General features: G+C 50.4%; 1 protein-coding gene across 2 annotated transcripts in view; it reads left to right on the top strand.

Annotated features, from left to right (window-relative positions):
• Positions 1-24,503, top strand: part of LRRC75A (leucine rich repeat containing 75A) — an 86,162-nt gene that overhangs the window by 41,381 nt on the left and 20,278 nt on the right. For both annotated transcript variants that reach the window (XR_014574296.1, XM_083806574.1), the window contains exon 3: positions 3,865-3,977. Coding sequence is in view for 1 of the 2 variants with exons in the window: in XM_083806574.1 (XP_083662700.1) it covers positions 3,865-3,977 (113 nt within the window). In the remaining variant the exon portion in view is untranslated. The remainder of the gene's footprint in view (positions 1-3,864; positions 3,978-24,503) is intronic.

Raw genomic sequence — 24,503 nt, 5'->3', positions numbered from 1 at the left:
AAAAATGGCAGTTTTCATTGTTTACAAGGAAAATCGTTTTACGGAGTGTTTGCCAAAACCCAGTGCTGCGGCTTTCAGGTTTTGCAGGTTGAGATAAATCCTCCTCGCCACTTGTGCCCTCTGCCCCCAAAATAGCCAGCCCTAGGTTGAGCTGACGGCTGCGGGGGGGCAGGAAGCCCGTCTGGCCGTTGCCTTTCATTTTGAGGGAAGCGAGGTTAAAACTTCCTCCAGGCGAGCGAGCCGCACTGTTTTTTCTGCTGCATCGGTTTCCAAACAAGCTTTTGGGCTCGGTCCCATGAGAGTGTGTGCAAGCTTCAATTATTTCCTGATAGACTTGTCCAATAAACCAGGGAAAAGCCTTTGTTTAAACCATAGCACGGGCATCCAGCTCTGCCTTTGGCACCGCTTCAGCTGCGTCGCTGCTTCTGCAAGCAGGTTTTGGGAAGCCCAGGGTGGCTTTTGGACACGGGTCAGGCCTGGGGGTGATTTTGGGGAGCCCATTTTGCTGTATCGTGGTGCTGCTGGCTCGGGAAGAGCTGTTGTAGGGCTGGCCCGTGACCTTCCCCACTGAGTTCTTGGGGGATTTGCTCCTGCTCGGGTCTTGGAGGTGCTGGAGGTTTAGGGCCTTCCTCAAAAAGAGGCTTCCTGCAGCCTTTTCCAGCCCCAAAATAGCGCTGCGCCACGAGTGCTGCTGGTGGTCTGGGGTCCTGGAGGCTTCGGGCAGGTCCAACCAAGTGAGCAGCCTCTGAGATGGGCTGAGCATCCGTCCCAGTGCTAAACTGGAGCATTTATCTCCAGCCTGCTGCAGGACGATGTGGAGAAGCCCCTCCTGTCGTCCCCTTGCGTGGTGCCATGACCAGAGGGGCATGAGTTGCTGTGTCGAGAAGCGGTGGCATCTAAATAACGTTTTAAAACCCCAAAACACAAGGAGCCCTGTACCCGCAGAACTTGTGAGTCGAGCTTGCTAGTGAAGGATGAGCTGGCCGTGGCTGCTGAAGCAGGGAGATGGGGCACAGTAGGTGCCTCGTCCAGCTCTAGCATCTTTTTGTGGAGCCCCTCAACGTGCTGCAGGGGTGCTGGTGGTTTGCTGGGTGCCCTTGGGGGGATTTCTTTGTGCTCAGTTTCTCAGAGGGTGGCTGTGATGGGAAGCCGAGGTCTCAGCCTCCAGCAAGGACCTGGACACAGCACTCGGGAGGTTTGGCAGCTGATTCGGGCAAAATCTCTTACCAGAGCCTGGAGGGCTCCCGGGGAGCCTCCTGCCATGCGTGCATCAGCACAAGCTTCTGGTGCTTTTACTTCCTGTGCTATTTTTTTTTTTCTTTCCGTATTTCTCTGCGGAGTCGTTTCACTTCCCCAACAATTTAGTTGTCAGGATAATACAGGAGATAATTTTAATTGTCATTTCCAGGATTATGGCAGAGGCAATTTGCAGCGCGGAGTCGCAGCACAGTGCCTGCTTCCTTGCTTTTTTTCCACGCGTTTTGGTGTGCCGTTCCCTTCCTAACATGCATCATCCCGTGCGGTGCGGCGGGGGAAAGCCCAGCTGAGCCTGAGCAGCATGCGGCTGGGCACCGTTATGGAGCTGGGCACTGTCATGGGGCTGGGCACCGTTATCTCGAAGCTGGGGCACCGCAGCCCCCTCTGCTCAAGGTGGGGGTCTCGACGGCGGGGTCTGCACCGCAGCAGGGAGCAGGGCACCCGCTGTGGCCGTGCAGACATCTCTGCTGAAATTGGGACCCAGAGTTGGTGATGCTGGCATGCAAGGAGCCAGGAGGATGGAGCACAAACAGCACTGGCACGGGGAGAGCATCGCTGAGGAGCCCTGCCTGGCACGCAGCGTCCCCACCAGCTGTGCCTGATTTGTAGTTTCTCTAAGGAGTTTCTCTCTGGCTTCTCTCCCCTCTGTTTTATGCAAAATGTTTTTGCTTCCCTGTAATTGAAAGGCAGCAAATGGCTCACGGACCCAAAGATAAATGGCAGGAGCTGAAACACAGGTTAGGTGTGGAAATCCACGGCGTTTTCTTCTCGTGCTGGGGCTGCTGGTTGTGCTGGCAGAGGGGAGAGCATCGAGAGGGAGCAGCACGTGTTGCTGTCTGCCTCGAATGTTTTGAGTCCTTGATTAAAAAATGACTGTAATGTGTTTTCAGCCCTTCTAGTGGAAAACATGAAATAAATTATTCTCCTTTTTTTTTTTCTCTGCTAATTTGACGTGCCGAGCCTGTTGAGTTCCCCCATCTCGAGTCTCGAGCTGTAGCTATTTGTTGCTGCAGGGCCTTCAGGAGAGATTTCAGCTTGCTGGGGGTGAGCCTAGGCTGAAGCCACACCAAAATTTGTGGGATTAAAACCCTTATTTAAAGTCATGGTGATAAATGAGGTGCTGAAAAGAAGGGGTTAAAGCCCTATGCTGCTATTTCTGCTCCAGCCATCTGCTGATGTGCCCCTTCTGCCCTGTTTTTTCTTTTGTTCCTTGAGAAAACCTGATGTATTTGTTTCCCTGCACACCCAGAGGTGATTTGTCAAAAACCAGATTGCTCCTTGGTTAATTTAATATTTATAATGTCTTTATAAAGCCTGTCCTGCTCTGCTGACTACGAGGTGAGGTGGGAGAATACATTGCATAAATTACGCTGCACGAAATACGCAGCTCGCAGCCGGGGCTGGAGGGAGGGAACAGGAGGGCAGCAGTAATTTGGCATCCTGGCAGAAAAGACACGGCATCTTCATCAGCATCCCTGTCCAGATTGTGGCAAAATCTTGGGCAATCAGTGTGTATAAAGAGCAGCGGTGAGCCAAACCCGGGCTGAGTGCCGATTTGGGGGCTTCCTACCCAGTTTCTGTTTCTTTTCTAAGCTGTTTCATGATGCAGCAATTTCATAAAACCAGGCAGATTCCACAGATTGTCACATCTTGGCGTGTTGTATAATTATTCCTTTGCTTAATCTCTGCTTGTCATCTCTCAGAGAGCAAGCCAGACATTTTACAGCATTAAGAGTCGTATCATGCGTTGGTATATAGAGATCTTGAAAGGAGACATGATTTAGCTATTCAGGTGCTGGCATTTGTATTATGGTTTATTTTTAGGAACCAAAATTCTAGGACCAAATTCGGAAAGTTTCAGAATTAAAGTTTTTGAAACCAATGATTTCTCATTTTACTATCCTTTCGCATGGAAATTTTAACTGGAATTAAGGCGACTCCACCAAAATCGCTGCTTTCCTTGATGCTTTTTTTCCTATCAAATACCCACTTTGAGAGTTTCTGATGAGTGCTCTTCCTGAGATCTCCAGGCTCACCAAGCCTCTTAGCGTCTGTCTTTGTGTAAAATGGTTCTGACAGTAATGGATGGGTCGTTTGGTTTATTTAATCAATCTCTGTACAATTTGTGTGCCCAAAGCCATTAGGTGGTGTCAAACGATAACGGCGCTGCTGCTGAATGAACTGCAGTGACTACGGCACTGCGTGCGCTCACGGGACAAACCTTCCTGGCAGGTCATGCTGGGGATAAACCCCATAAATACAAACAATGCTCACATATGTGATGGATAACACTTGGGAGTTTGGGTCGTGGATCCCACCAGGGCAGTGGGCTGCTGCTCGCAGGCTTTGCTCGCACTTGGAGGTGGATTTGCAAAGGAAGAATCCCATCTGTGAGCAATGTCCGTGTGTGTGCTGGCCCTCGGTGAAACGCCCTGTCCTTGCAGCACCCTAACTATCGCTGGGGTTTTTTGTCCTCCTTCCTGTACAATTTTTAGCGTGGTGCCTTGCGACTTGCCAGCTTCTAGCGGCTCTGGGGTTGGAGCATCCTGCGGGCAGGACAGTCACGCTGCAGCCACCTTACCTGGCTTCCCTCCCTTGTCTCTGCAGGAGGGGGACTCCCTTGGGGCCATGGAGAAGCTCTGCCGGCAGCTCACCTACCACCTCAGCCCCCACTCGCAGTGGAGACGCCAAGGCATCATGAAGAGGAAGCCGCAGTCCTGGTGAGTCAGCTTTCCGAGCCACCCCAATGGTCCCTGTCCTGTCCCTGCTCCTTTTCCCCTACACGTGGCCGTGTTACCAGGTTTCCCCGCGCTCACCCAGAGGTGTTCTGCTCCGCTGCCACTTTTCTTTCCCCATTACAGCCTGTTCCAAGATATCCTAATTAGCTGGTAATTAACGTATAGGCACATGTCATCGTGCAAGCACATGTCACCGTGCATGCCAGGGCTTGCTGTGTGTTTGCACGATGGGAAATGTTTAATTAAAAAAAGAGCAATAAATGGCCCAGTGCCCTTCTCACCCGGGTCCTCAGCAAAGCATCCTGGCCGCCAACGTCCTGGTCCATGGTACCGAAAACCTCTGAATGAGTCTGATGGGAATGGAAAGGGCTCCTTGTTTTTGGCAATACTATGCCTTACGTATGTAATTGTGGTGCTTTGTATTTTTAAAGAAGTAAGAAGTGCAAAAGAAGCTGCAGTCTGGCAGGGTTAGGATTTGTATCCAGGTGTTTGCTGATGGTCCCGAGGGAGTGTTGGTTCCTGGTGTAGCAGATGTTATCTGTAGCCACAGGAAGAGACTAATCCTGTGAAAAAGCTCAGTCTTACAAAAGATTACAGAAAAAGAGGGGAGGAAAATAGACACCAGGGACTAAAGGACTGGGGGTCCAAACAGGATTAGGACCCTGTCTCCTAGAGAGTTGGCTCAGCATCCCTTGAGCCCTGTTGTTCGTAGAGACCCACATATCTGAACAACATAGAGATGTTGTTACCTCCTCATTGACACCATCCTGCACATGCAAGAAGGAGGCACGGTTGCTCAGTACCTCTCAACCTCTAGTTGGGCGTTTTGCTGTGATGGGATGGCACATCAGTCGCTTCCTTTCTTGTAATCTCTTGCTTCCCTGCTGCTATGATGTTCACCGCTACATTTCCCCCATCCCGAAGCCGCAGCCACCTCTCGTGTGTAGTTTCTGCCAATGTCTCTCCAATTCAGTCCAAAAGCCCCTTTATTGTTTCACCACTCTATCTTGTTGGGCTAAATTCCAGTTTAAACAGAGACTTCTTTCATCTCCGCCCAACAAGCAGCGCAGTCAGAGCTTCAACACGCTCCGGCTTCATTATGCCTTGCTCTGAAATGTCATTCCGTGGAAAAATGGCATTGCTCTTGGTTCACTCGAGGAATAATCTTGTTTCTACTAATTTGTGGTGCTACCACAACAGCTGTTGGGTGCTTAAGATAACTGCGGTAGGAAGGAGAAGGTCAGTGAGGGGAAAGGGAGCTGCTGCGGTTGAGGAATGTGGCACAAGCATGCTGTGACCCGGTGGGATTTCTGCATTTATAAAAATCACATCCTTGGGACCTTAAATATGGATTTAGTACTCTAGTGTGTTACCTATTTTCTTCATTCTGTTCAAGTTTAAGCCTTTTTTAATTTTTTTTTGCCTCTTTAATGTGCCTAAGGGACTGATCCAGACCCTTTGGCGATGCCCCACTGGCGCAGAACCTCAGTGCCCATCCCAGTGCCAACGCACCCACCTCGTGTACTTTGCTCGTGGTTTGCCACTTGGGCAGTGTTTTTTTCTCTGGTTCTGTCTCTGTTATGACTCAATATCCATCATTTTTCTCTTGGGACGAGCTAGGAAAGTTGACTGGGATGGGCTGTAAATCTCTGAGATGGAGGGTCTGTTTAATCGTGAAAGTGTCTGACACTGGCTGGCGTCTTCTGTCCCTCTGTGAGTGCCGGTGTGCGTCGGGCGATGCAGTAGACAGGTGTTTGTCACTGCTGGCATACATCAATGCAGGGCATTGCTGCCTGTGCCCTGCCTCAGCTGGGGCATAAAAGCTCTTGAATAATAAGTACCTTTTCATGTTACATGCAAATTAGGGGGTGATGCACGATAAGACAGAATGTAGCACTTGTTTCCTTTGTTTTTCCCAGCCTGAGCAGGGCTGAAAATGCAGCGGTGCTTTCCTCTCGCTCCACATCCATGGTGGCAGCAGCAGCACCTGGGTAGGAACCCCCCTGGCCCTGGGGGACATGGTTTTGCAGCACCCAAGGACAAAGCAACAGCCTGGGGAGGATGTCTGGTAGCTCAGCGTGGATGGTCAGCCTCCTGGAGCTGCCTTAAAGCCCCTCTCCAGGCCTCCTTTTGCCTTCTGGAGGCAGCTGGAAATGTGCTTTGCTCCCTCCTTTTTCAGTGCCAGCGTTGCCAGAAGTTGGAGGTATTTTGCCCCCGAGGAGGCAGAGCTCCCAGCTCCCGTTTGTAGCAGCGGGGGCTCCCCTCCTGGCTCTCCTCCAGCCAGGTGCCCCCCTCCAGCCGTGCCCCCCGTTTGCTTTGTTTCCCAGGGTATTAAAGGGGATGTGGGAACACGCCAGTAAAAGGCCTCTCGCCAACGAGGAATGCTTCCTGTTGAGCTTTGGTCTCAAAGCTGCTTGGGAATTTTTCTTTAGAGTCAGAAAATTCCTAATTTTTCCTGCCACTGTCGTTTTCTTCCTTGGGAGAGTTCAGCACCGGTTCGGTGCCAGGTGACTCTTCTCATTGAAATGGCTGGGAAAAGCATCCGAAATATTTTACCATCAGAAATATTTTATCAGAAACTGAGCCTTTGTAGAATGAAGGCCTGCGTTTTCCCTCTTTTTCCAGACAGTGCTCAAAGGGTGAGTGTTTGCAGCAAGGAAGGAGTTTATGTGAGAGGCAATGTTAGTCTGAAATGGGTGCTCACGGGTCCTCCTCTACACCCAGGAGTCAGCCTGAGCTCCCCCTTGCTCTTGTAAAACCTTCGGATGTGTTAAAAATTTACTTGAAAATCCCATTTGGGCTAAGATCTACCTGCTCTGGCACAGCAGGAGTTCTTTAATAGAGCAGAAGAGACGTGCGTTTAGATTTTGTGATGAACTTACGGAGGTTAAGCAGCTTTTAATTGTTGGTAGCAATGATCTTTTAACATCCCACTCCTGATTTCATCAGGGTCACAAAACATTTCTGTTCTGGAGGAATGCTGGCTGCTGATCGTTCATATCGTTCATACTTGCTTGTAGTGTCTGCTTGCATTTCTCTGCAAAGCCTTTGTGAAACACAAATTTAAAAAAAAAGGGAGTTTTTTACAGGGGGAAGCCTGATGCATGAATAATGTGCCCTTCCTTTTGAAAACAGAGAGAGAATGAATGTTTGTGGATTAAAATCCTCTGCTGCTGTTGGGAGTTGGTGGGCGAGCGATAGCAGCAGTTGTAGCTCCTGCAACAATGGCCCCTTCTCAGCCTCCAGGACGAATCCACCGCCAGTGGGAGGAATTGTGTGGTCTCCTCTTCATTAAAATCCCATCCTCGTGTGTGCGTGCACAGCAGGCTGCTGAAGAAGAGCAGGGATTTTGTGAGATGGAGACCTCTGGGATCTGTGGGTGGCTGTCACGTCGAGGGGACTGCCTTTCCCCCTCGGTTACGGGGCTGCCCCAGCACAGTGCTGTCCAGCTGACGGAGCAAATGCTGCCAAAACCAGGCTGGGGCATTGCCTGGTGCCCTCAGGGCTGACTGTGTTGCAAGTCACTCCACCTTTGCAGTGGAAAGCAGGCGATTTCCAAGCCTCTCTGCTCTTCCCCACATGGCCTGAGGCTCCGTACCTGCGGCTGGGTTGCAGAAAAGCAGCCCTCGGGTTCTTGCTGGGAGCTGCTGTGCTCCACGCCGCTGCTGGGGCTGGGGACTGGGGACATCAGGTGCTCCAGGCCATGGTGGGTCTTCTGACCTTAGCTATGCCACATCAAAATGGCCGTGGTCCACAGCCTGGTGGCACCTGTGTGGTCACTGCAAAGCCTCGTGCTGCCACCCTTTTCCGAGTTAAACACCCACCGTGGTGCCTGCGATTTCACTGACGGCCCCAAAGGGAGCATCACCCCTCGGAGAGGGTCCGGCTGAGCAGGACCACAGGAGGCTGCCATCCTTGCTGCCCTCGTCGCGCAGCTCCCGGCCATCCCTGCCCATCCCCACACTGGTGGTGGTGGCAGACAGAAAAGTAGCGGATGCAAGCAGAAAGCAATCCCTTTCCAGGGCAGATGCTAAGTGTTGCCTGCTGGCTGCCTGTGCGTGGCAGATGCTAATAACAGCTCTGCTGGGGTGGAGTGCAGCTTGTCTCCATGTGTATCCCGTAGCGTTAGAAATACTGCAGTTACTTACTGCATTTTTTTTTTCCTGTTAATTGCCCTAAAAGCACAGGAGAGTCCATCTCCAACTTATCATACCATACTTTTGCCATTGCTTGTCCCAGGAGGGTTGGAAATGAGAATTTAATCTGTGCGTATGGCGGTGGTTCAGCATTCAAACCCCACCTGGCTGAGGCAGACCAGCCTTCTTTGGGAAACACAAAGTGACCCCCAGAAGGGTCTCACGTCATGGCTGGTGCCCTGGTGTCCCTTGTCATCGTGCCAGCTGCTGGTGGCACAGGAGGGGTCCCTGTGTGAGCCCTGCTGACAAGGAGCAGTGGGATTAACCACGGGGACAGAGTAATCCGGTAACAGCGGGGTGACTTCACCTGGTGGGAAGTCCTGGCGTGACCCAGAAGGGAGTGAAGGTTTGGGGAGGGAGAGTGGAAAACAAGGGGAGGATGAGCAAGGCACAAAAAGCTCTCCCTTGGCTGCCTGGGGTTCTGCAGCCCCCGGCCACCCTCGGTGCGGTCAGCGGTGCTGAGCATCAGCCTGCTCGTGGTGCACCCAGCATCCTGCTTAAAGCATCGTTTCGCTTGGCCTTTCTTCTACGGCGTTGGTCTCGGACAGGCGAGGCACTTGCTCGGCCTTATTAATGAACTCTCGCGTCGCTCTCTGCCCCGCTAATGAGAGCAGTGGCAGGATGAAGAATGGTGCTAAGCCCGGCTCCTTCAGGAGGGAGCAGTGGAGGAGCCAGGCAGCTCAGCCATGAGTGCAGAGGGAGGAGGAAAGCCAGCTGGCATTTACAGGTTGTTTTTTTAAGCTTTCCCACTTCTGTGACCTTTCTGCCCGTCTCCAGCCCTGTGAGCATAACGGCAGCGTCTTCCTAGCAGCTGCAGACGAAATAGGAGCTTCCTTGAGCAGGCAGATCTCATAACCTGTGGGGGATATCCACCTTTGGCTTGGTCTGGTATGCACAGCACTCAGCTGATGTATGTAAAAACATATTTCCTGTGCTTTGAAACTCTGTGGCAACGCTAAGGAGGACAGGAGGGGATGGGGCTGCCTTCTAGCAGAGCTGGGACCTGCGCCCTGAGCCCGCTTGTGCCCACCTACAGCACCCAGTGCAGCCCACGAGCAGGCTGACTGCGATTCAAAGCACACACCATGGGAGAAAAAAAAATAAAAAGGAAAAAGCAAAACATTTTGAGGCACCAGAAGTCAAGACGGAGTTGGGAGAAGTATTTGGATGCAGGTGATTTCACAGTGTGCATCACAGGCGTGCACTTTTCATCACCTTTATCCTCCTCACTTTGTGTCCTTCATGGTCACTGGGCATTTCCTGCCTCTGCCAGCCTGGGGCTCTTTGGACCTCAGTGTAATTACTCAGGAGATGTCTTTCAGCATTAACAGCATCGTTTAGTTGCAACCTCTGGCTCAAGAAGTCCCTAAAGCTCTGGAAGCTGGGAGGATTTTCCAGGGAGGAATAATTGATTAAAGCCCTATATCCTTTACTTAGGCATTAATTAGCATCCAGACACAGGATCTTCACTCAGTAGACCTTGATGTGACCAAAAATGATTTTTCTTTTGCACTGATGCTTGCTGCTGTCACTCTATCAGTGTGGTGCTGGGCTGAAATGTTCCCAGGGGAAGATGTTTTCCATCGGAGAACACCGATGGTGACTGAGACAGAGGTGTCCCCATGCCAGGGTCCCTTGGGATGTCAGTGCACATCAGTCTGCCTTTCCCAGGGAAGGCAGGCTTGAAAGGAAGGTGCTGCGGTGCTTGTTGTGAAGCAGCAGTGGGTTCATTTAGAGGCAGAGGCACTGGCACGACCTTTGGCGAGATGCGAACGGTTCTGAAGGGCGAGCGGATGAAGTGCCTGAATCCAGGGGAGCAAATATTGGTGAGGTCTGTGATTAAGAAATCATTCTGCAGCGTGCTGCTTGTGGCAGTGAAACACGCTGTGCTTGCTTTTGTGGGAGAAATCAGAGTTCTCCTGGCAGCCTGCTCCCTCCCCTTGCTGGAAGCCCCAGCACTTCCCAGCACACTCCGACCCTGCACACCCCAAAAAGCGCCCAGCGGGGAGGATAAGCAGTTGGTGAATCACACATTTCATTCTTTGTTTCCTCTGGAAATTATCTGGCCACCAAATAGGTGATTTTGGGGTGGAAACGAGTTATTTTTGCAGGGGACCAGAGCACTGCAGCAGCATGTGGAGGGTGGGGCTGCTCCTGGGCACAGCCCGCACTCTTCCCAGCCAGCGTTGCTCACCCTGGGGCCCGTTTTGTGCGATGGAGATGAAAGCACTGGTTTAATTTCCCAGCTGCTCGGTGAGTTCATATCATCTAGCTGAGACCAGATGATCCATCAAGCCGTTTGCTGGAGGCCAGCAGGTTGCTCGTGGGCTGGCGTGGCTCCGGAGAGCACGGTGCTGCCTTGCTTACTGCACCAGAGCAGTTTTCTGGGACAAGGCGCAAGCCCTGGCTCAGCACCCATGCGTGGACGGGGGATGCTGTGTCCCTCTGGGTGCCAAACCAGTGTGTGGCATCGGATGGAGGTGTCCACAGAAAGCTTCGTCCCAGCTTCTGCACTGTGGGCGTTCATAGTGTGGGCGTGTTGCTGCTTTGCAGCATGAGGACATTTCGACTGATGAGATTTAGGGCAGATGAATCGGTGATTGAGCAGGCCAAATCCCGACCCTGCAGGTCCAAAAATGCCTTTTTGGCAGCCGATGAGGAGAGTGCTTCTGCTTGCAGAAGTCTCGTAGCCATGGGAAGGGAGCACTGTGTCCTCGCTCTGTCAGAAAGCGCCATGGCTGGCCTGGGGCCCTTTCAAGACCTTGGGACCCAGGTATGCCAACAGATTGTCAGGGGCTGAGCCTGGGCATGAATTTAAAAGCTTTCAGCAAAATGTGAGGAAAACAAAACGTGGGCAAGCATTGTTATGCAGTACTCGGATGGCGACAGCCGGAGACACCAGCTGCAGCGTGGTTTTGTGCCACGTGAGGTCTGTTGAGCCTCCAACCAACCTGAGAGCATTTGGGACTAATTCAAATTGGTGTAATTTGCCTTGGAAATAGGGAATTTGCCTTGGCCACAAAGAGATCGCTCCTACAGCCAGCACCCCTTTGCTTATGGACAACAAGCGCCTCTTCAGAGGAGTTTCTCCTGCCTGAAGTAACTCCTGGCAGGGACACTTTGCAAGAAAGCAGCAGCCAGCGTTGATTTTGGCTGGGACTTGGCTTTGTGCATCCCACACCAGCTGCCCAGTGTCACGCAGGACTGTCAGAGTCGTGCCCTGCAGTGGGGCTCGATGCCCTTGGCTCAGCATCTCCGTGCTTCCCCGTGCAGCATTTGGGATCTCTTGTTTACGGAGCACAGGACATGCAAACGCATGGTGCTTGTTCCTGCAACTGCTCACCGGATTCAAATGAAATGCATGGCAAATAGGGGTTTCCATTGATTCAAATTTCTGCCTTGTGTCCGCTTCACCCACACAGCCCTGCAGCAGCTCGCCCTGGCTCTCTGGGCTGCTCCCACTGGGTTTTTGGCTGTTTTTTGGCTGGTGCAGGCTGTCCCCGATGGCTGTGTAACCGCAGCGATGCTGAGGCTGCTTCCCCAGCACTGCAGCTGCCTCCAGCCCCTGCTCACCTTGCTCAGCCAAAGAGTGCCAGCGTTAACAAAGACTGATTTTTTAAGCTTGTTGGAGCTAAACTGTAAATTATGCATGCATATTGAAATGCCATCCGGGTACGTGCTGCAGGGCAAGATGTAGTGTTGGAAAGGGCTTAAGGTTTTCCATTCAATCACTGTAAAATGAGCCCTTACCCCGTGTGTTGCCCTCTGCAAGCCTACTGGGATGCTCCAGAATTTAAAACAATTAACCCAAACAGTGGAGCACCGTTTATTTTTTTCCACTGATGAATACCGGTTCTGACAAATGCTCGAATCGCCTTTGCTGTTCCGTGCTTGAACAAATGAACTGACAGCCAGAAGTACTAGAAAATAGCCTAAAGGAGAAAAAAATCTTCCCTGGCAGCAAGAGTGGAACGAGGTGATTTACAGCACCAGGGCTTTCCTCACTGCTTGCGTGCTCTCCTGAGCTGGCTCACACTGCTTAACCTGCCCCAGCCTAAAAGCTTCAGGTAGTCACCAGCACGACCTGTGCCTTAAAACCTCGGTTCCCAGCCTCCATCCTCATCCTCCTTCCCCCCAGCACACTAAGAAATAATTCAGTTTTCTCAGAGGGAACATTCCTAGGTGATAATTGGCTTGAAGGGAGCTGGAGCCGTGCTCTGGTTCATCCCTTTTTCCCCGTAGGAAGACTAAGGAGGGTAAGCAGTGGGTATGGTGGGAGCAGGACCAGCAGCCCCACTGACATCCCTGCACGCCCTTGGTGGCATCTTGCTCCCTGAATGTATTTTTTTGTTCTGTGCCTGATTAGGAAAAGGCCTTTGACTGTTAAAGGTGTGATTTTGTGTTTTTTAATAACTAGTCCTCCACTTCCTCTGCGTCTGGGGAGGTGGAAATTAGATTTGCTTTCGGCACATTGCGGTGATTGTTTAAATCTATCCTCAAAACTCAGGAAAGTATCTAGTAGAAATTGTTATTAAAGGAGGAATTGGCTGGCAAGATAATTAATCCCCCCCGCCACACTTCCTCCCTGCCTTGGAAGTCCTCAAGGCACCCTGTGACCACTTGTCTTGTCCAAACCCTGTTACCTTATTCCTTTTTTCAGCCCGCCACCTTGCAAGAAACTGCCCGGTGTGGCTGGCTCCTGGGCAGCCCCCGGCTACGTTTGCCAATTAGGAGAACTGAGCTTTATGGTGAAGCTTTGATAGTGCATCGGGTTGTTTTTTTCAGCCCTTTCACGTTGTGCGTCATTAGGAGCAGTAAATGAAGTGCTCAATGAGCTCATGCATCATACGGAGCCGAACCTCGGGGCTCCCGCTTCTGATCAGCTTTTCGGTTTTGTTGCTGCTCTCTTTGCATGAAAATAATGCTTTAAAATTAGGATGCAAATGCTGGGGTTGATGAGAGCGCTGGAAGCGGTGCCGTCCTCTGGGAGCCTGGCCCTGAGGTCCCAGCTCGCCCCGCGGTGACCCAGACACAGATGGGACTCGTCCCTTCCAAGTCGAAGGCTTCGTAATTAGACGTGGCGTATTCCCTTGGCTCAACGGGCCAAAAGGTGGAGGAAAACAGAAAAAAAGTGCCCTCTGGCGTGGGCCCAGCGGGGATGGTCGAGCACCATGGCAGCGCTCAGCCCCGTGCGATGGAGCTTCTGCATCCCAAGGAGGGGCTGGGCAGCACCTCTGTTAGCAGGGAGACCAAACTGCAGAGCTCAGATCCCGACCAGGCTCTCAGTTAGCAGCTTTGGCTTTTGTGACTCTTGCCAACATGTGGCAGCTGGGCACACCCCTTAAATAATGGGACATTCAGGCCCAAAATTAGTTTCTTATTTGTCCAGCAAGGAGCCCAGGGTAACGCTATGCTTCTCCGGGTGTTTCACCCTCCCGTTGTCCAGGCTTAGCACTAGATTGTTTTTTCTTTTCTGGGGTGGAGGAAGCTGTCCTCATGTGGTGGCCTCCCAGCCTGCTCAGTCTCTCACGACAATCACGTCTCACCTTGCTGCCAGAAGATGAGGATTTTTCCTCAGTAGCATCTCAGCTAAGAGACAAATGCACAACTGGAGCGAGTCCCCTCCTGCCACCCCTGCTTTAATCAGCTTTTGGGTCCTTTAGGCCGCTGGTGGTTAAACGGAGTCTCACCATCCTCAAGGCGATGAGGCTGCGACTTGGAAAAAATATATTGATGCGTCCACACAGTATGGGCAAGTTACCTTGGAAAGATATATGCTGATCTCTCCAGCATCACTCATTCTCTAACAGCTCAGAGCACAGCAACATGAAATGTCATCACTGATGGGTACAGAAAAGAGAAAAAAGGGCAAAATGTTTGCATTGAGAAAGCCGAATTGGAGAGGGTGCTTTGCTTGTGGTTTTATTCATTGTTTTCTCCTAAAGCTCCCTGCAGCGCAGCATATGATACAGCCGATAACAGGGCCTGTCTCGTGTCAGAAAAGCAAGTAGGTTAAACAGCCAGCTAGGGAAAATTCAGGGAAGGTTTTTGTGGTTTTCCTGCTTGTCCAGCACAATGTGCAGCACAGGAGAGACTGCGGGAGCTGGGCGAGTGCTGCTGGCGTGCTGGACGGAGCAGTGTATCAGGTTACCTCCGTTCTGCCCGGCTGAAAAGGAAGTCTTGGCAGCCCACGTCTCCTCTGATATTCGCTCCCTTTTCATCTTTTTAGGGGAGATGAAGGCTGAAATCCCCTCCGGGAGCGGGGCAATAATCTGCCAACAGCAATGAAGCACTGCTGGAGGAGCATGTTTGCTTTGGGCAGTGAAATACGCTTGGCGACGCCTGCTTCCTTTCGTTTGGCGTTGCGTCCCCAGAAATGGCAGCGGCTGCTCTCTGCCCACCCTGGGCTCACGGAAAGGGTCTGTTAGAGGGAAATACGAGAGCAAATATTAGGTGAAGGGCATTCACCGTGGCTTTCTTTATTTGCCTTTCACCGTGGCTTTCTCTATTTGCCTCTCGCCTCTCTGCTTGGCAGCTGGTCACTCTGGCGATGGAGCCCTTCTTGCTGTGTAGATCCTGCTAACAGAGGTGCCCGGGTGCCCTCGGCTCCCCGGCCTGGCCCCAGGGAAGCCATCAGCCCAAGGCAGCCCCAGAAAGAAGGAGGGCCCCGGGGAGCCGGGCTGGCGGCCGCCTCTGGCGCTCTGGCTCTCATCAGCACGGAGCAGAGGCAACGGGGGACCCCTGCCTGCCTAAACTCTTCCAAATGTGATCTGTGCTCCGATAAAATAAACAGTTTAGGGAAAGCGAAGCCCCAGGCACACACTTTGGCAGCTGATCACTCCCTAATTGCAGGAAGAGCAGTTGGGAGAGGGAATTATTTTATTTTTTTTTTGGTTCCTTGGGCTGGTTTCTGATGAGAAACTGGGCTGGAGGAGCAGAGTTGAAGCTTTTCTCCCTCCCCTACCCCAAACAACGATCCCATTTTCCTTCCCCTCGCACTGACGGAATGTAACCCATGTCAAGGAACAGGAAGCACAACCAGGCTCTGCAACGGGTGAACCTCAGGGAAATCCTTTACTGTTTCGTGCATGCAGTTCTCTGCAAGCTTCTCCTGAGCTTTTTGTGGCGTTCGACGCCCCAAGGGGCACGGTTGAGGCCTACAAGAGGCAGGAGTGGGTGCAGGCACTGCTGTAACCCAGAGACCCACAGCACAGAGACGATGCCCCTCAGGCCACCCTGTGTGACCGTGGTTGTTCCTTTCCCAGGCAGGAAGGGACGACGATAATTAATGCCAGCCCCTTCCACCCACATGCGGACAAGGCCTCCATGCAGTCAAGGCCTCCCAGCCCAGCCCCTGCCTTTCTCCTACCTTCTCTGGTCCTTTCCTTTCTCCTCCTCTTCCTTTCAACTCACCGTTTTGGAACTGTTTTAAATACATTGGCAGCAAATTGTGTGCTTTTATGAGTGATTTACTAATGATTTCTCTTCTTGTGGCCTCTTTCTTTTGGACACTGAGAATTAAAACCTGATTCAAAGGTCTTTTTTTTCCAGTCACATCAGCCTCCCTTCTCTGTAATGGGGAGCTGCTCATGTAAATCCAATAGGGACTTGGATATTTTTAATATACCTAATCATAAAAGTCCCTTTCCAAGAGCTTTTTCAGCTTTTTTTTGTTTTGCTTTTTTTTTTTTTTTGCTTTTTTTTTTTCTGTGCTGGAATTTAAAGAAAGTATTCTTATTGTTTGTTCTAATGTAAACTTGAACAAATTCTTATTCTGGTCAAATTCTATTCCAGGAGGTCATTTACAGAAGCAGCAATCCCAACATGTTGTTTTCTTTTAAATTCTTGATTGTTTTTCTGTTGGCAGTAGTGCAAATTGCCTTTCCTGCAAATGCATGTTATTAATGGGGCGTCAGCTGCAGTTTCTTATTACACTGGAGTAGAGTTTGTTGGAAATATTCCAGCACGGTTTGTCTATAGGAAAATGCAGGTTTGTTGAGTGCAAAATGTATCATAGGAAGGAGGTTATAAATACATTTCATTTCGGCGATAAGGAGGGAAGAAAAATGGAGTACTCCAACAGCGCAATATTTACATTTTTCTACAAGAAGTTAAATAGGGCTATAATTATAGCAAAGCATTTTGATGGATGCCAAAGGCTTATTTTTAGAATTTTGTTTAGCAGGAAATTAAAAACAAGTTGGGAAAAATCCCTCTTCGTGTAACACATAAATGGTGGTTCTCGCAATGAGTAAGGCCGTCGCTTTCCAAAACACTTTATCCTGCCTCCTCGGCTCTGGACCATGACGAGGAGCTGGCTGTGCGACATGCAAATGAAAGCCATTCTTCTGCTTAATTATCCCTGCTGGAGATATTTATCAAGTTGCTTCTTCGGCTAACAGCACTTCATTTTCTGAGAATCTCATTGCTTTTAAAGGTTTAATTGGGTTCTTTTGCTAAATACCACGGTGATGCAGTGACACTGGCGCAGCAGTGATCTCGGAGCTGTAGGCTGCTCTGAGCGGCAGGGAAGAGAGGTTTTCCGATAGCAGCTTGGCCATGGGAAGGAGCGGGTGGTCTTTTGGTCCATCCCGGACTTTTTGCTTTATCCTTTTATTTTGCTATATCCTTTTATTTTTGGTTTATCCTTGCCACCTGCTCTAAGGGCTGCTGCCATAAAACCCCAGCAGTGGCTGTAGATCACCGAATATCCCCCAAATGCAGCTGCTTCTCCAGCAGCTCAGGCATGAGCCCCAGGAGTTTGACTCGGTTGGGTTTTCCTTGGGTTCCCGGGTAATGGAGCTGTGATTTCTGCTTGGCTGATGCTGGTGGGTCACATTTATGTGGTTTGGACTGAAAACCAGAAACATCGTGAGTTTTTTCCCCTTTTAAATTCGAGTAACTGTTCAGTGTGTCTGTTCCCTTCTGCCTGACGATATTTTTATTCTCAGCTTCCAAAATCAACGCAGTCTTCTTACTTCCAGCAGCCCACGTGTCCGTGAAAGGCAGTGCAGGAGCCAGCCCCTGCCTGCTCACGGAGCTGCCTGACCTTCATTACCCTGATCATTTTCCTCCTGTTCTATTCTAGCACATGATTGAGACCTGTCAGCCTTAGAAAGGGACCAAATATCAAATTGCCAAAACGTTTAATGCAAAGAAAGTCTCTCTGTTATTTCCCTTCCTCAGAAACACGCTCTAGGGTGGAATCAGAGGCAGCTGGGGAGATGTTGGTTCCATTACCCAGCCGCAAACAAAGACTGTTTGCTGCTAATTCTGCTCTCTTTGTCTGAAAGCTCTCTCTCCCCAAAGACACTCCTCACCCAAAATACCAAGTTCCTTCCTGCATGCACACATTACTTTGAACATTAGAATGCCTTTTTGAGCCAAAGATGGGTCTTCCAAATCCAAATCTCAGCCCGTGTGAAATAAAAACCCAGCTGAAGAGCCACGGGCTGTGCCACAAGGAGGCCATCCGATGTCAGGGTCACCAGGGGTGACAGGCAGCGTCCCTTGTCCCCAACAGCTGGGAGGACATCGGGTGGGCTGTGTCCTTCCCGCTCTCGGGCGAGGTGCTGGCTTTTAGGCACCAAGGGCTGGGTGACACTGCTCTCTAGTGGATGGCTCTTCATCAAGCGGGATGGAGATGCAGGAGCTGAGGCTGATGGAAAGGGTAGGTGCTCATCTGTGGATGAAAATTATGTTTTTTCTTCTTGCTTGCATCATGAGCTTTTAGAATTGAACACGTCCATGGAGACATTACACAGGCACAGAGCCATGTTCACCTTCAGTAATGAAATGTAACTTGACTTATCTAACCATGATGGGAAGGAGTTATTGATGAAGGTCTTCCTGATGCCAGAAGTCCTTCCACTAAGACACCATGGCCAAAACCAAGACCCTTGTCGGCTCTTCTACCCTTCTAGGGTCCTGGTGGAGGGGATGCTCTTGGGTGCACAGAAATTACTCTCCCCCTCCAACACCCCATGCACATAGCAAGCTTTGAGCCTGGAATATGAGAGGAACAGGCCTGTGTAGCTTGGTGAGGAGCCAAAGAAAATTCAGCGGGATTTGGAAAGGAAAGGCGAGTAAACACAGAGCTATTCCTGGAGCAGCCCCTGCTCTTGGGCACGCAGAGGAGGTGAGCTGCAGGCATCACACACGCACGCAAAGCTGGGTGTGCAAGAGGAAATTTGAGAGAAAATTGTAGCCTACCTTCCAGCTGTGCCCTTAACTAGAGGCTTAAAAAATGCTGGACTGGAGCAGAGAAGTAGCCCAGCATTTGGTCTTCAGCAATGGCAACAGGCAATAGGCTTTAGGGCTGTTGCATGATGTCATTCCCAGCAGACAGAATTATTTTATAAACGGAAAAATTGATTTTGATGTCAGACATCGGGGGCAAAATTAGGAGCAAGGCACGCAGATGAAGAGCTGCAGGCTTGTGGGTCTGCCTTGCCTCCCTCCCACATCACACGGCGCTCGCTCGAGGTTGTGATTCTGGCAGCAGGGGCAGGACGTTACCAATGGGGATGTCGGCACGTTACGATGTGAAAACTGCAAACCTTAGCAGAACCGTGAACATTCTTGGAGCGAGAAGAGATCAAAATAACTAATCCCCACCGGTACTTTCCCTCTTACCAGCAAAGGCTCAGGAATTTCTAATGTGTTTATTGGTAAGGTCTGAAGGAGTTTTAAAGTTACATATTTTTATATTTTAAAAAATCCTCTTTGCTCCGAATCGCTGTAAGAAGAGAAGTGAAATCTTTCTGGCTGTGAAAACCAGACTTTAAACTGCACTGTTAATAATCCCCTAACCCTTTCTGTGGCAGTAAACAAGGAGCTAAAGCAGCCATTGACTAATCCCAGCCGCACACACATGTGCCGAAGCTGCCGGAGAACGTTGGCGGTGGACGGTGAGCGTGAGACGCGGTGGGAACCGAGCGGCTTTGACTTTTTGATGCAAACCCAGCCAATTTTTTTTTTCACCATCCTAACGTGACTGTCGATGTTATCAGCCACAGCAGCTCTGCGTCAACTTCAGACCTCCCACAAAGCCCTTGATCTGGGCTACATCCCGAGGTGGGAGGGCTGCTGCTCCTTTCATCTGCTGGGAGCTCCGGCTCCTGGGTCAGGGGGTGTCCCACAGCTCATGCACGAAGAGCCTAAGCCGCAGCAGTCCGTCCTCATCTTCTCTGTTTTACTCATTATTATGCGTTCAAAACTTGTCTTTGGCCAAACACCACAACTTCGGGACAGCATTTATCAAAGACGTCTTTTACCCAAGAAATGAGTGCAGGGTGTACAGCGCTGCCTCCCATGCCAACAATTTTTCTATATTCACAGAAATCTTGACACCTATTTTGTAAAGCCTAAAACAACAAAAAGCCATCCATGGGTCATAGATTCCCCACATGGGCACTGGTATTTATGCAGTGAGATATTACGATGTTGCAGACTTGGATGTTTTAACAACTTGACCTTAAAAGAATTACAAGGAAAAAGTGGAAAAGGTAAATGCCCAAAATACGAAGCATGTTTTCAAAGTTGAGGTCATCTTGCATTCAACGATTTTTGCTGGCATTTCTGTGAACAGTTTTCTCACCAGTGACATCACATATTTTTCTTCACTCTCTGGGGATGCCTTCTCTTATTTCTTGATTCCTTTGCCCTCCAAGGAAGTGGCTGAATTGTCCAGTTGCACTTTATTATAGGGCACGTCGGCATCTCATGTTCTTAGTTATACAGTGCTGTAGGGAAATGGCCTGAATTTAAACCAGGAGGAAAGCCCTTTCTTCTAATTCTCTTTGATCTAAACATCAACATTCTCGGTCATGGGAACATTTCGTAAGCTGATCCGGTGCTGCATGCAAAACAGCTCTTGGTTCTGCAGGAACGGGCAGAAAGCAGCAGGCTGGCTGCATGGGGCAGCGTCACATCCCAGCAACATGTCCTACCAAAGCGTTATCAGGGATTAGTGCATGGATTTATGCCCAAACCTATCATTACAGCAGTCAAAACCCCATATACTGTTTCCAGCTGGGAAGAAAGCCGTGTCTTCCCCTATGGAATAGCCTCGTAAAGCAGGAGGATGTAACCAAGTGGGTGTAAGTGGTCCTCCACCACAACTCACTGGGATTTGTGTAATGGTAAAAATCTTCCTATAGCGATTTGGGGTCATTCTGTGGCAAACTTTATGGCAGGGATGAAAGTTTTTACAGCTGTTTGTTACCATAATATCCTCCTCATTGCCGTGAGACAGTTCACAGGCTCCACAGAGCTATTTTTATTAAATCATGTTTGGAGTTGGTTTGCTTGTTTCCCGAGGGATAGACTGAGTGTAGGCAGCTGCAAAGCAGCGAGCAATCCCCCAGCATGGGGACAGGGCTGTCCCACTGACAGGGAAGATTTCCTCTACGGTTACTATAGGCTGCTGATCTTCGGGGTGGAAAGGCTATTTGTGCAAGGTAATCAATCAGTTTGGGTAGCTATCAGCCAAATCCTTCTCAAGGGAAACGGATAGATCCTTAAGGAGAAATTCTGTTTTACTTGCTGGCAGGAATTGTATGCATACACCAAAGAAAAAAAAAGGCAAATGTGAAGCAAGACTGAATGCAGCACAAAACAAAAAAGAGCTGCCCTGAAGTTATCCCCACTCCCCCTTTGTTATCTTCTTGGGTTTGCTAAATTAAAGCCAGGGTAGAAGGCCCACACAAAGTCACACGGAGGCAGGCAGGCAGCATCGCTCCATGCAGGGGATAAAGCAAGGATCAACCCCTGAATGCTGATTTTAGACATGCTTTTAAATGGTTATCACTTATTCACAGGGATATTATGCCCTTTTTTTGAAGTGAGATCACAGTGTAACAAGCTTTGGGCTCCCCAACTACAAGACAAGAGTGGTTTAGGCTTTGTCAGCTTAGGTGGAAAGAAGCGTCTGCCAACATATAAATACATATATTTTTTTCTTTTTATATTAAATGTATTATTCCATCAGTTTCATTCCATTGTTGCCAAAGAAAAAAAAATATGCAGAGATAACGATGTCAAATTAAATGTCTTTCTGCCTACATACAGGTGGAAGGGGCCCTGGTGAAGAGATAATTACAGCTCTCATTAATTGCCTGCAGAGGTGTGTGTTTGAAGGTTCGGCTAACCCCGCACCCCACGACCTGTCACCAACAGAGGAGCCCCGCAGCAGTGCCACGCGCCCCCAGGGCACGGGAGGGTTTAGCGGGGCCGTATTGCCGAGCTCCAGGACGCTACTGATGTGCTCGCTGGAGCTTGGCACCAGATCATTTAGTAACAGCTCCTGCACTGCGTGATCCGTCCTGCTGCAAGGGAGAGAACTCCATTAGAGGTTTTACATTAAACAAGGGAAAACGTCAGGGGTTTGTAACTGATTTTAAAAAACCCTCTCGCTCTCCTGGGCGTTGTGCTCGAGCTCTGATCCTCCCTGTAGGTAAGGCACCACTCTTATATCTACCAGAGCTTCCAGAGCTGTTTACTCCTACAAATCCTGGGCTATTTTCTTGTGTTCAGTGAGCTTTAAGTCCGACCTAACACTTTTAAAGGGAGGCCCCAACTCTTCGGATGAAAGCAGCTTAGGCTCAGCCTGGCAATTTTGATTTCAAACACATCCTTATGGCACAGCAGCCCAGGCTCACATCAGGTGAAGGGGATTTGGATCAGTCACTGACACAACTTTTCTCTGGAGGTATTTAGGCTGGGTAAGCTGTTTGCCTAAAGGTGCTGCTGCGAGGAAACCAGAGCCCAGATGCTGCAGCAGCCCTGTGCCCACCGGCCAAACCATGACCCTTTCTCCAGCCCCGCTGGCACCCAGGGGGAAATTCCCAATATCCACCCTCTCCAAAACACTTCATTTTAAAGCGACGTAATGGGGTGTAGCAGATACAGCCTCTCTTAGCCACGTCTTGTGGCTGAGAGGAGCCCAGCTGGGTTCCTCTAATTGTGATCTTGCACCAAAATGAATAATAATTAAAAAGAAAAAAAAAGATTGAAGCTATAGAAACTGTCTGGCCAGCCTTTTGCTCAGCAGCCTGTGTGAATAATCTTTGCCAGGGCGAACTGGCAGCTGAAATGTGCAGATAATGACAAACAGTAAGAGCAGCTCTCCTTAGACTTTCCCCAGCCCCAATCCCCGCTCTGCCCTGTCCCCGGTGGGTGCCTACAATAAGCCACAGGCTCACGCTTAATGATCCAAGATTTGTTAAAGGAAAAAAAAAAAAGCTTTCCAATCAGCTTTGCCTGCCTGTGAGTAAGCCTCAAGTGATGGTTCAGAGCCTGCTGAGCATGATTGCGGGCTGGGGCTGCTGTTTATGGGAAAGCACAGCCCACTCGGCGCACGGGGAGGCTCATCCATCAGCCTGGGCTGGCTTCTGCTCCTCGGCTCTCTCTCAGCTGCCCGAAGCAATGCAGAGCCTTGCAACCATCTGGGCTTGTACTCGCCACTGTTTTGCCTGAGCCCATGGAAGGTTGCTGAGTTTTAACCCCCAAAATCTCATGCTACTGTGTAGGATCCGGCAGGAGCAGAGCTCTGTGCTGGGGCTTCAGTTGGTGTCGGCTAAAGCTGGTCCCAGGAAGCCTCAGGACCCTCTTGGCTTTTGTCCGAGCAGGAGAAGCAAACCCCCATATTAAATATAATACACAAAACACCACTACGTGTCAGCTCTCTGGTTTCCTTGCTCCTGGTGCTGCATTCAGAAGACAATAGCATTTCCTTTGCCTCCAGCTGTTTTGGCTTTCCTTATTTGCTCTTGCCCCTTCTGAGCTCATCCATCACCTCAGTGTCCTAGCTAACCGTGCAGGATATGGCCCTTTTCTCCCAGCTTCTGTTCTCAAGGCTCCGTTATGGATTGCTCTGTCCCCACTGCCACTGAACAACACGTCTCGTGCTCGGCCCTGGGGGCAGGACTGTGGCAGGCTGGCGCAGGCGGTGGTTCTTCACAGCAGCCCAGATGTCTGCCGTTCCCCCAGCCTCCCAGGGCTTCCCATCAAGGGTCCTGAGCCCACGGTGAAGCACTGAGATGCTGCAGGACAGGGCCTGATGGTTCCTGACGTTATGGTGGCACAGAGCAGAGGAGCCTGAAGAGCTGGAGACAGGAGAAAACACCTCCCAGAGGAGGAGGCAAATATTCTGGGAGATTGCCCACACAATGAAATAATTTAAACACATCGTTTGCAAAGCTCCGGTGTATGGTCAACACCCTCCAAGCCTGATTTCTAGATGGCAAAACAAACACATCCTTTTTCTAAATTCCTTTGTAAAGGTTTCAGACTGGACCAGGTCTGCTTGTTCCCACTGGGCTTAACTCCGGCTTCAGGAGCAGAAAGGATTTTTGGGGAGACCCTTCCTGGTGGCAATGACGTTATTTCGGCATCGAGCCTGGCCTTTTCTTGTGGCTAGATCGCAGCAGCTGGTGACAGACAAAGTGCTGGCAGATGGAGTCGATCCTTGGCTGTCTAGCACCTCTTGCAGACACCGTGCTGCTCCGGGATGCTCACCCTGCCTTGCGCTCCCTGTCACGCATCTGAAGGGTTTTCCTCTGCCAGGCAGGAACAGGGCTCAACATTACCCTCGGTCTCCCGGGTACTTGGGATTAGGTTATTGAGAAGTCAAATGCTCGTCTTAATGGTGGCTGGAAGAATTGGTTGACTGCTGCACAACCCCACGTTTTCAGGGTGGGGAATTAATTCGTGCAGCTGCCATTGGGGTTAGAGCCACCCCTGTGTTTCTCGGGAAGACGCGTGGTGGTCCCTAGGTGCCTCTGGTGTCCCGCCTGGTCTCGCCTCTCACATATACGGAGCAGCTGAGCAGTTTCTGGAGCATGAAGAGAGGGAAAATTTGATTTCCTTAAGGAGGCCTTAACATTTCACAGCCTAGTTTGGGTGAAATTCAGTCATTTTGCTTGCAGCATGGCAGGCAGGTGCCTCTGTATTACAGCATGAGGCTTGCACTGGTCTATGGGAGCCCATAAAGGGATCAGGGCCCCATGAATAAAAAAGGAATTCGGTTCTTTCCTGTGAGGTGTTCCCTCAACAGAAATGAAACTCGACACAATTTACCATTCCTGAGCTGGGTTATTTGTGGGATGCCTCACGGCAAGGCCCCGCAGGTACCAGCTGGCTGCACACAGCCCATGGTTCGGGTTGGACGTGGTGGGACGAGACGTAAAACACCTTCCCGTGCCGTGCAGTACAAATGTCCACCAACGTGTGCTGGCACCAGAGCAGACACACTTGGAGTCGGTAAGCTTGCTCTGCAAAAGCAGTGTCAGTGCTGGTTTGCACCTTCAGC

This window comes from Anser anser (assembly GCF_964211835.1).
Source record: "Anser anser genome assembly, chromosome: 20".
In the NCBI taxonomy this organism is placed as follows: domain Eukaryota; kingdom Metazoa; phylum Chordata; class Aves; order Anseriformes; family Anatidae; genus Anser; species Anser anser.
This window is presented reverse-complemented; position numbering and strand designations above follow the sequence as displayed.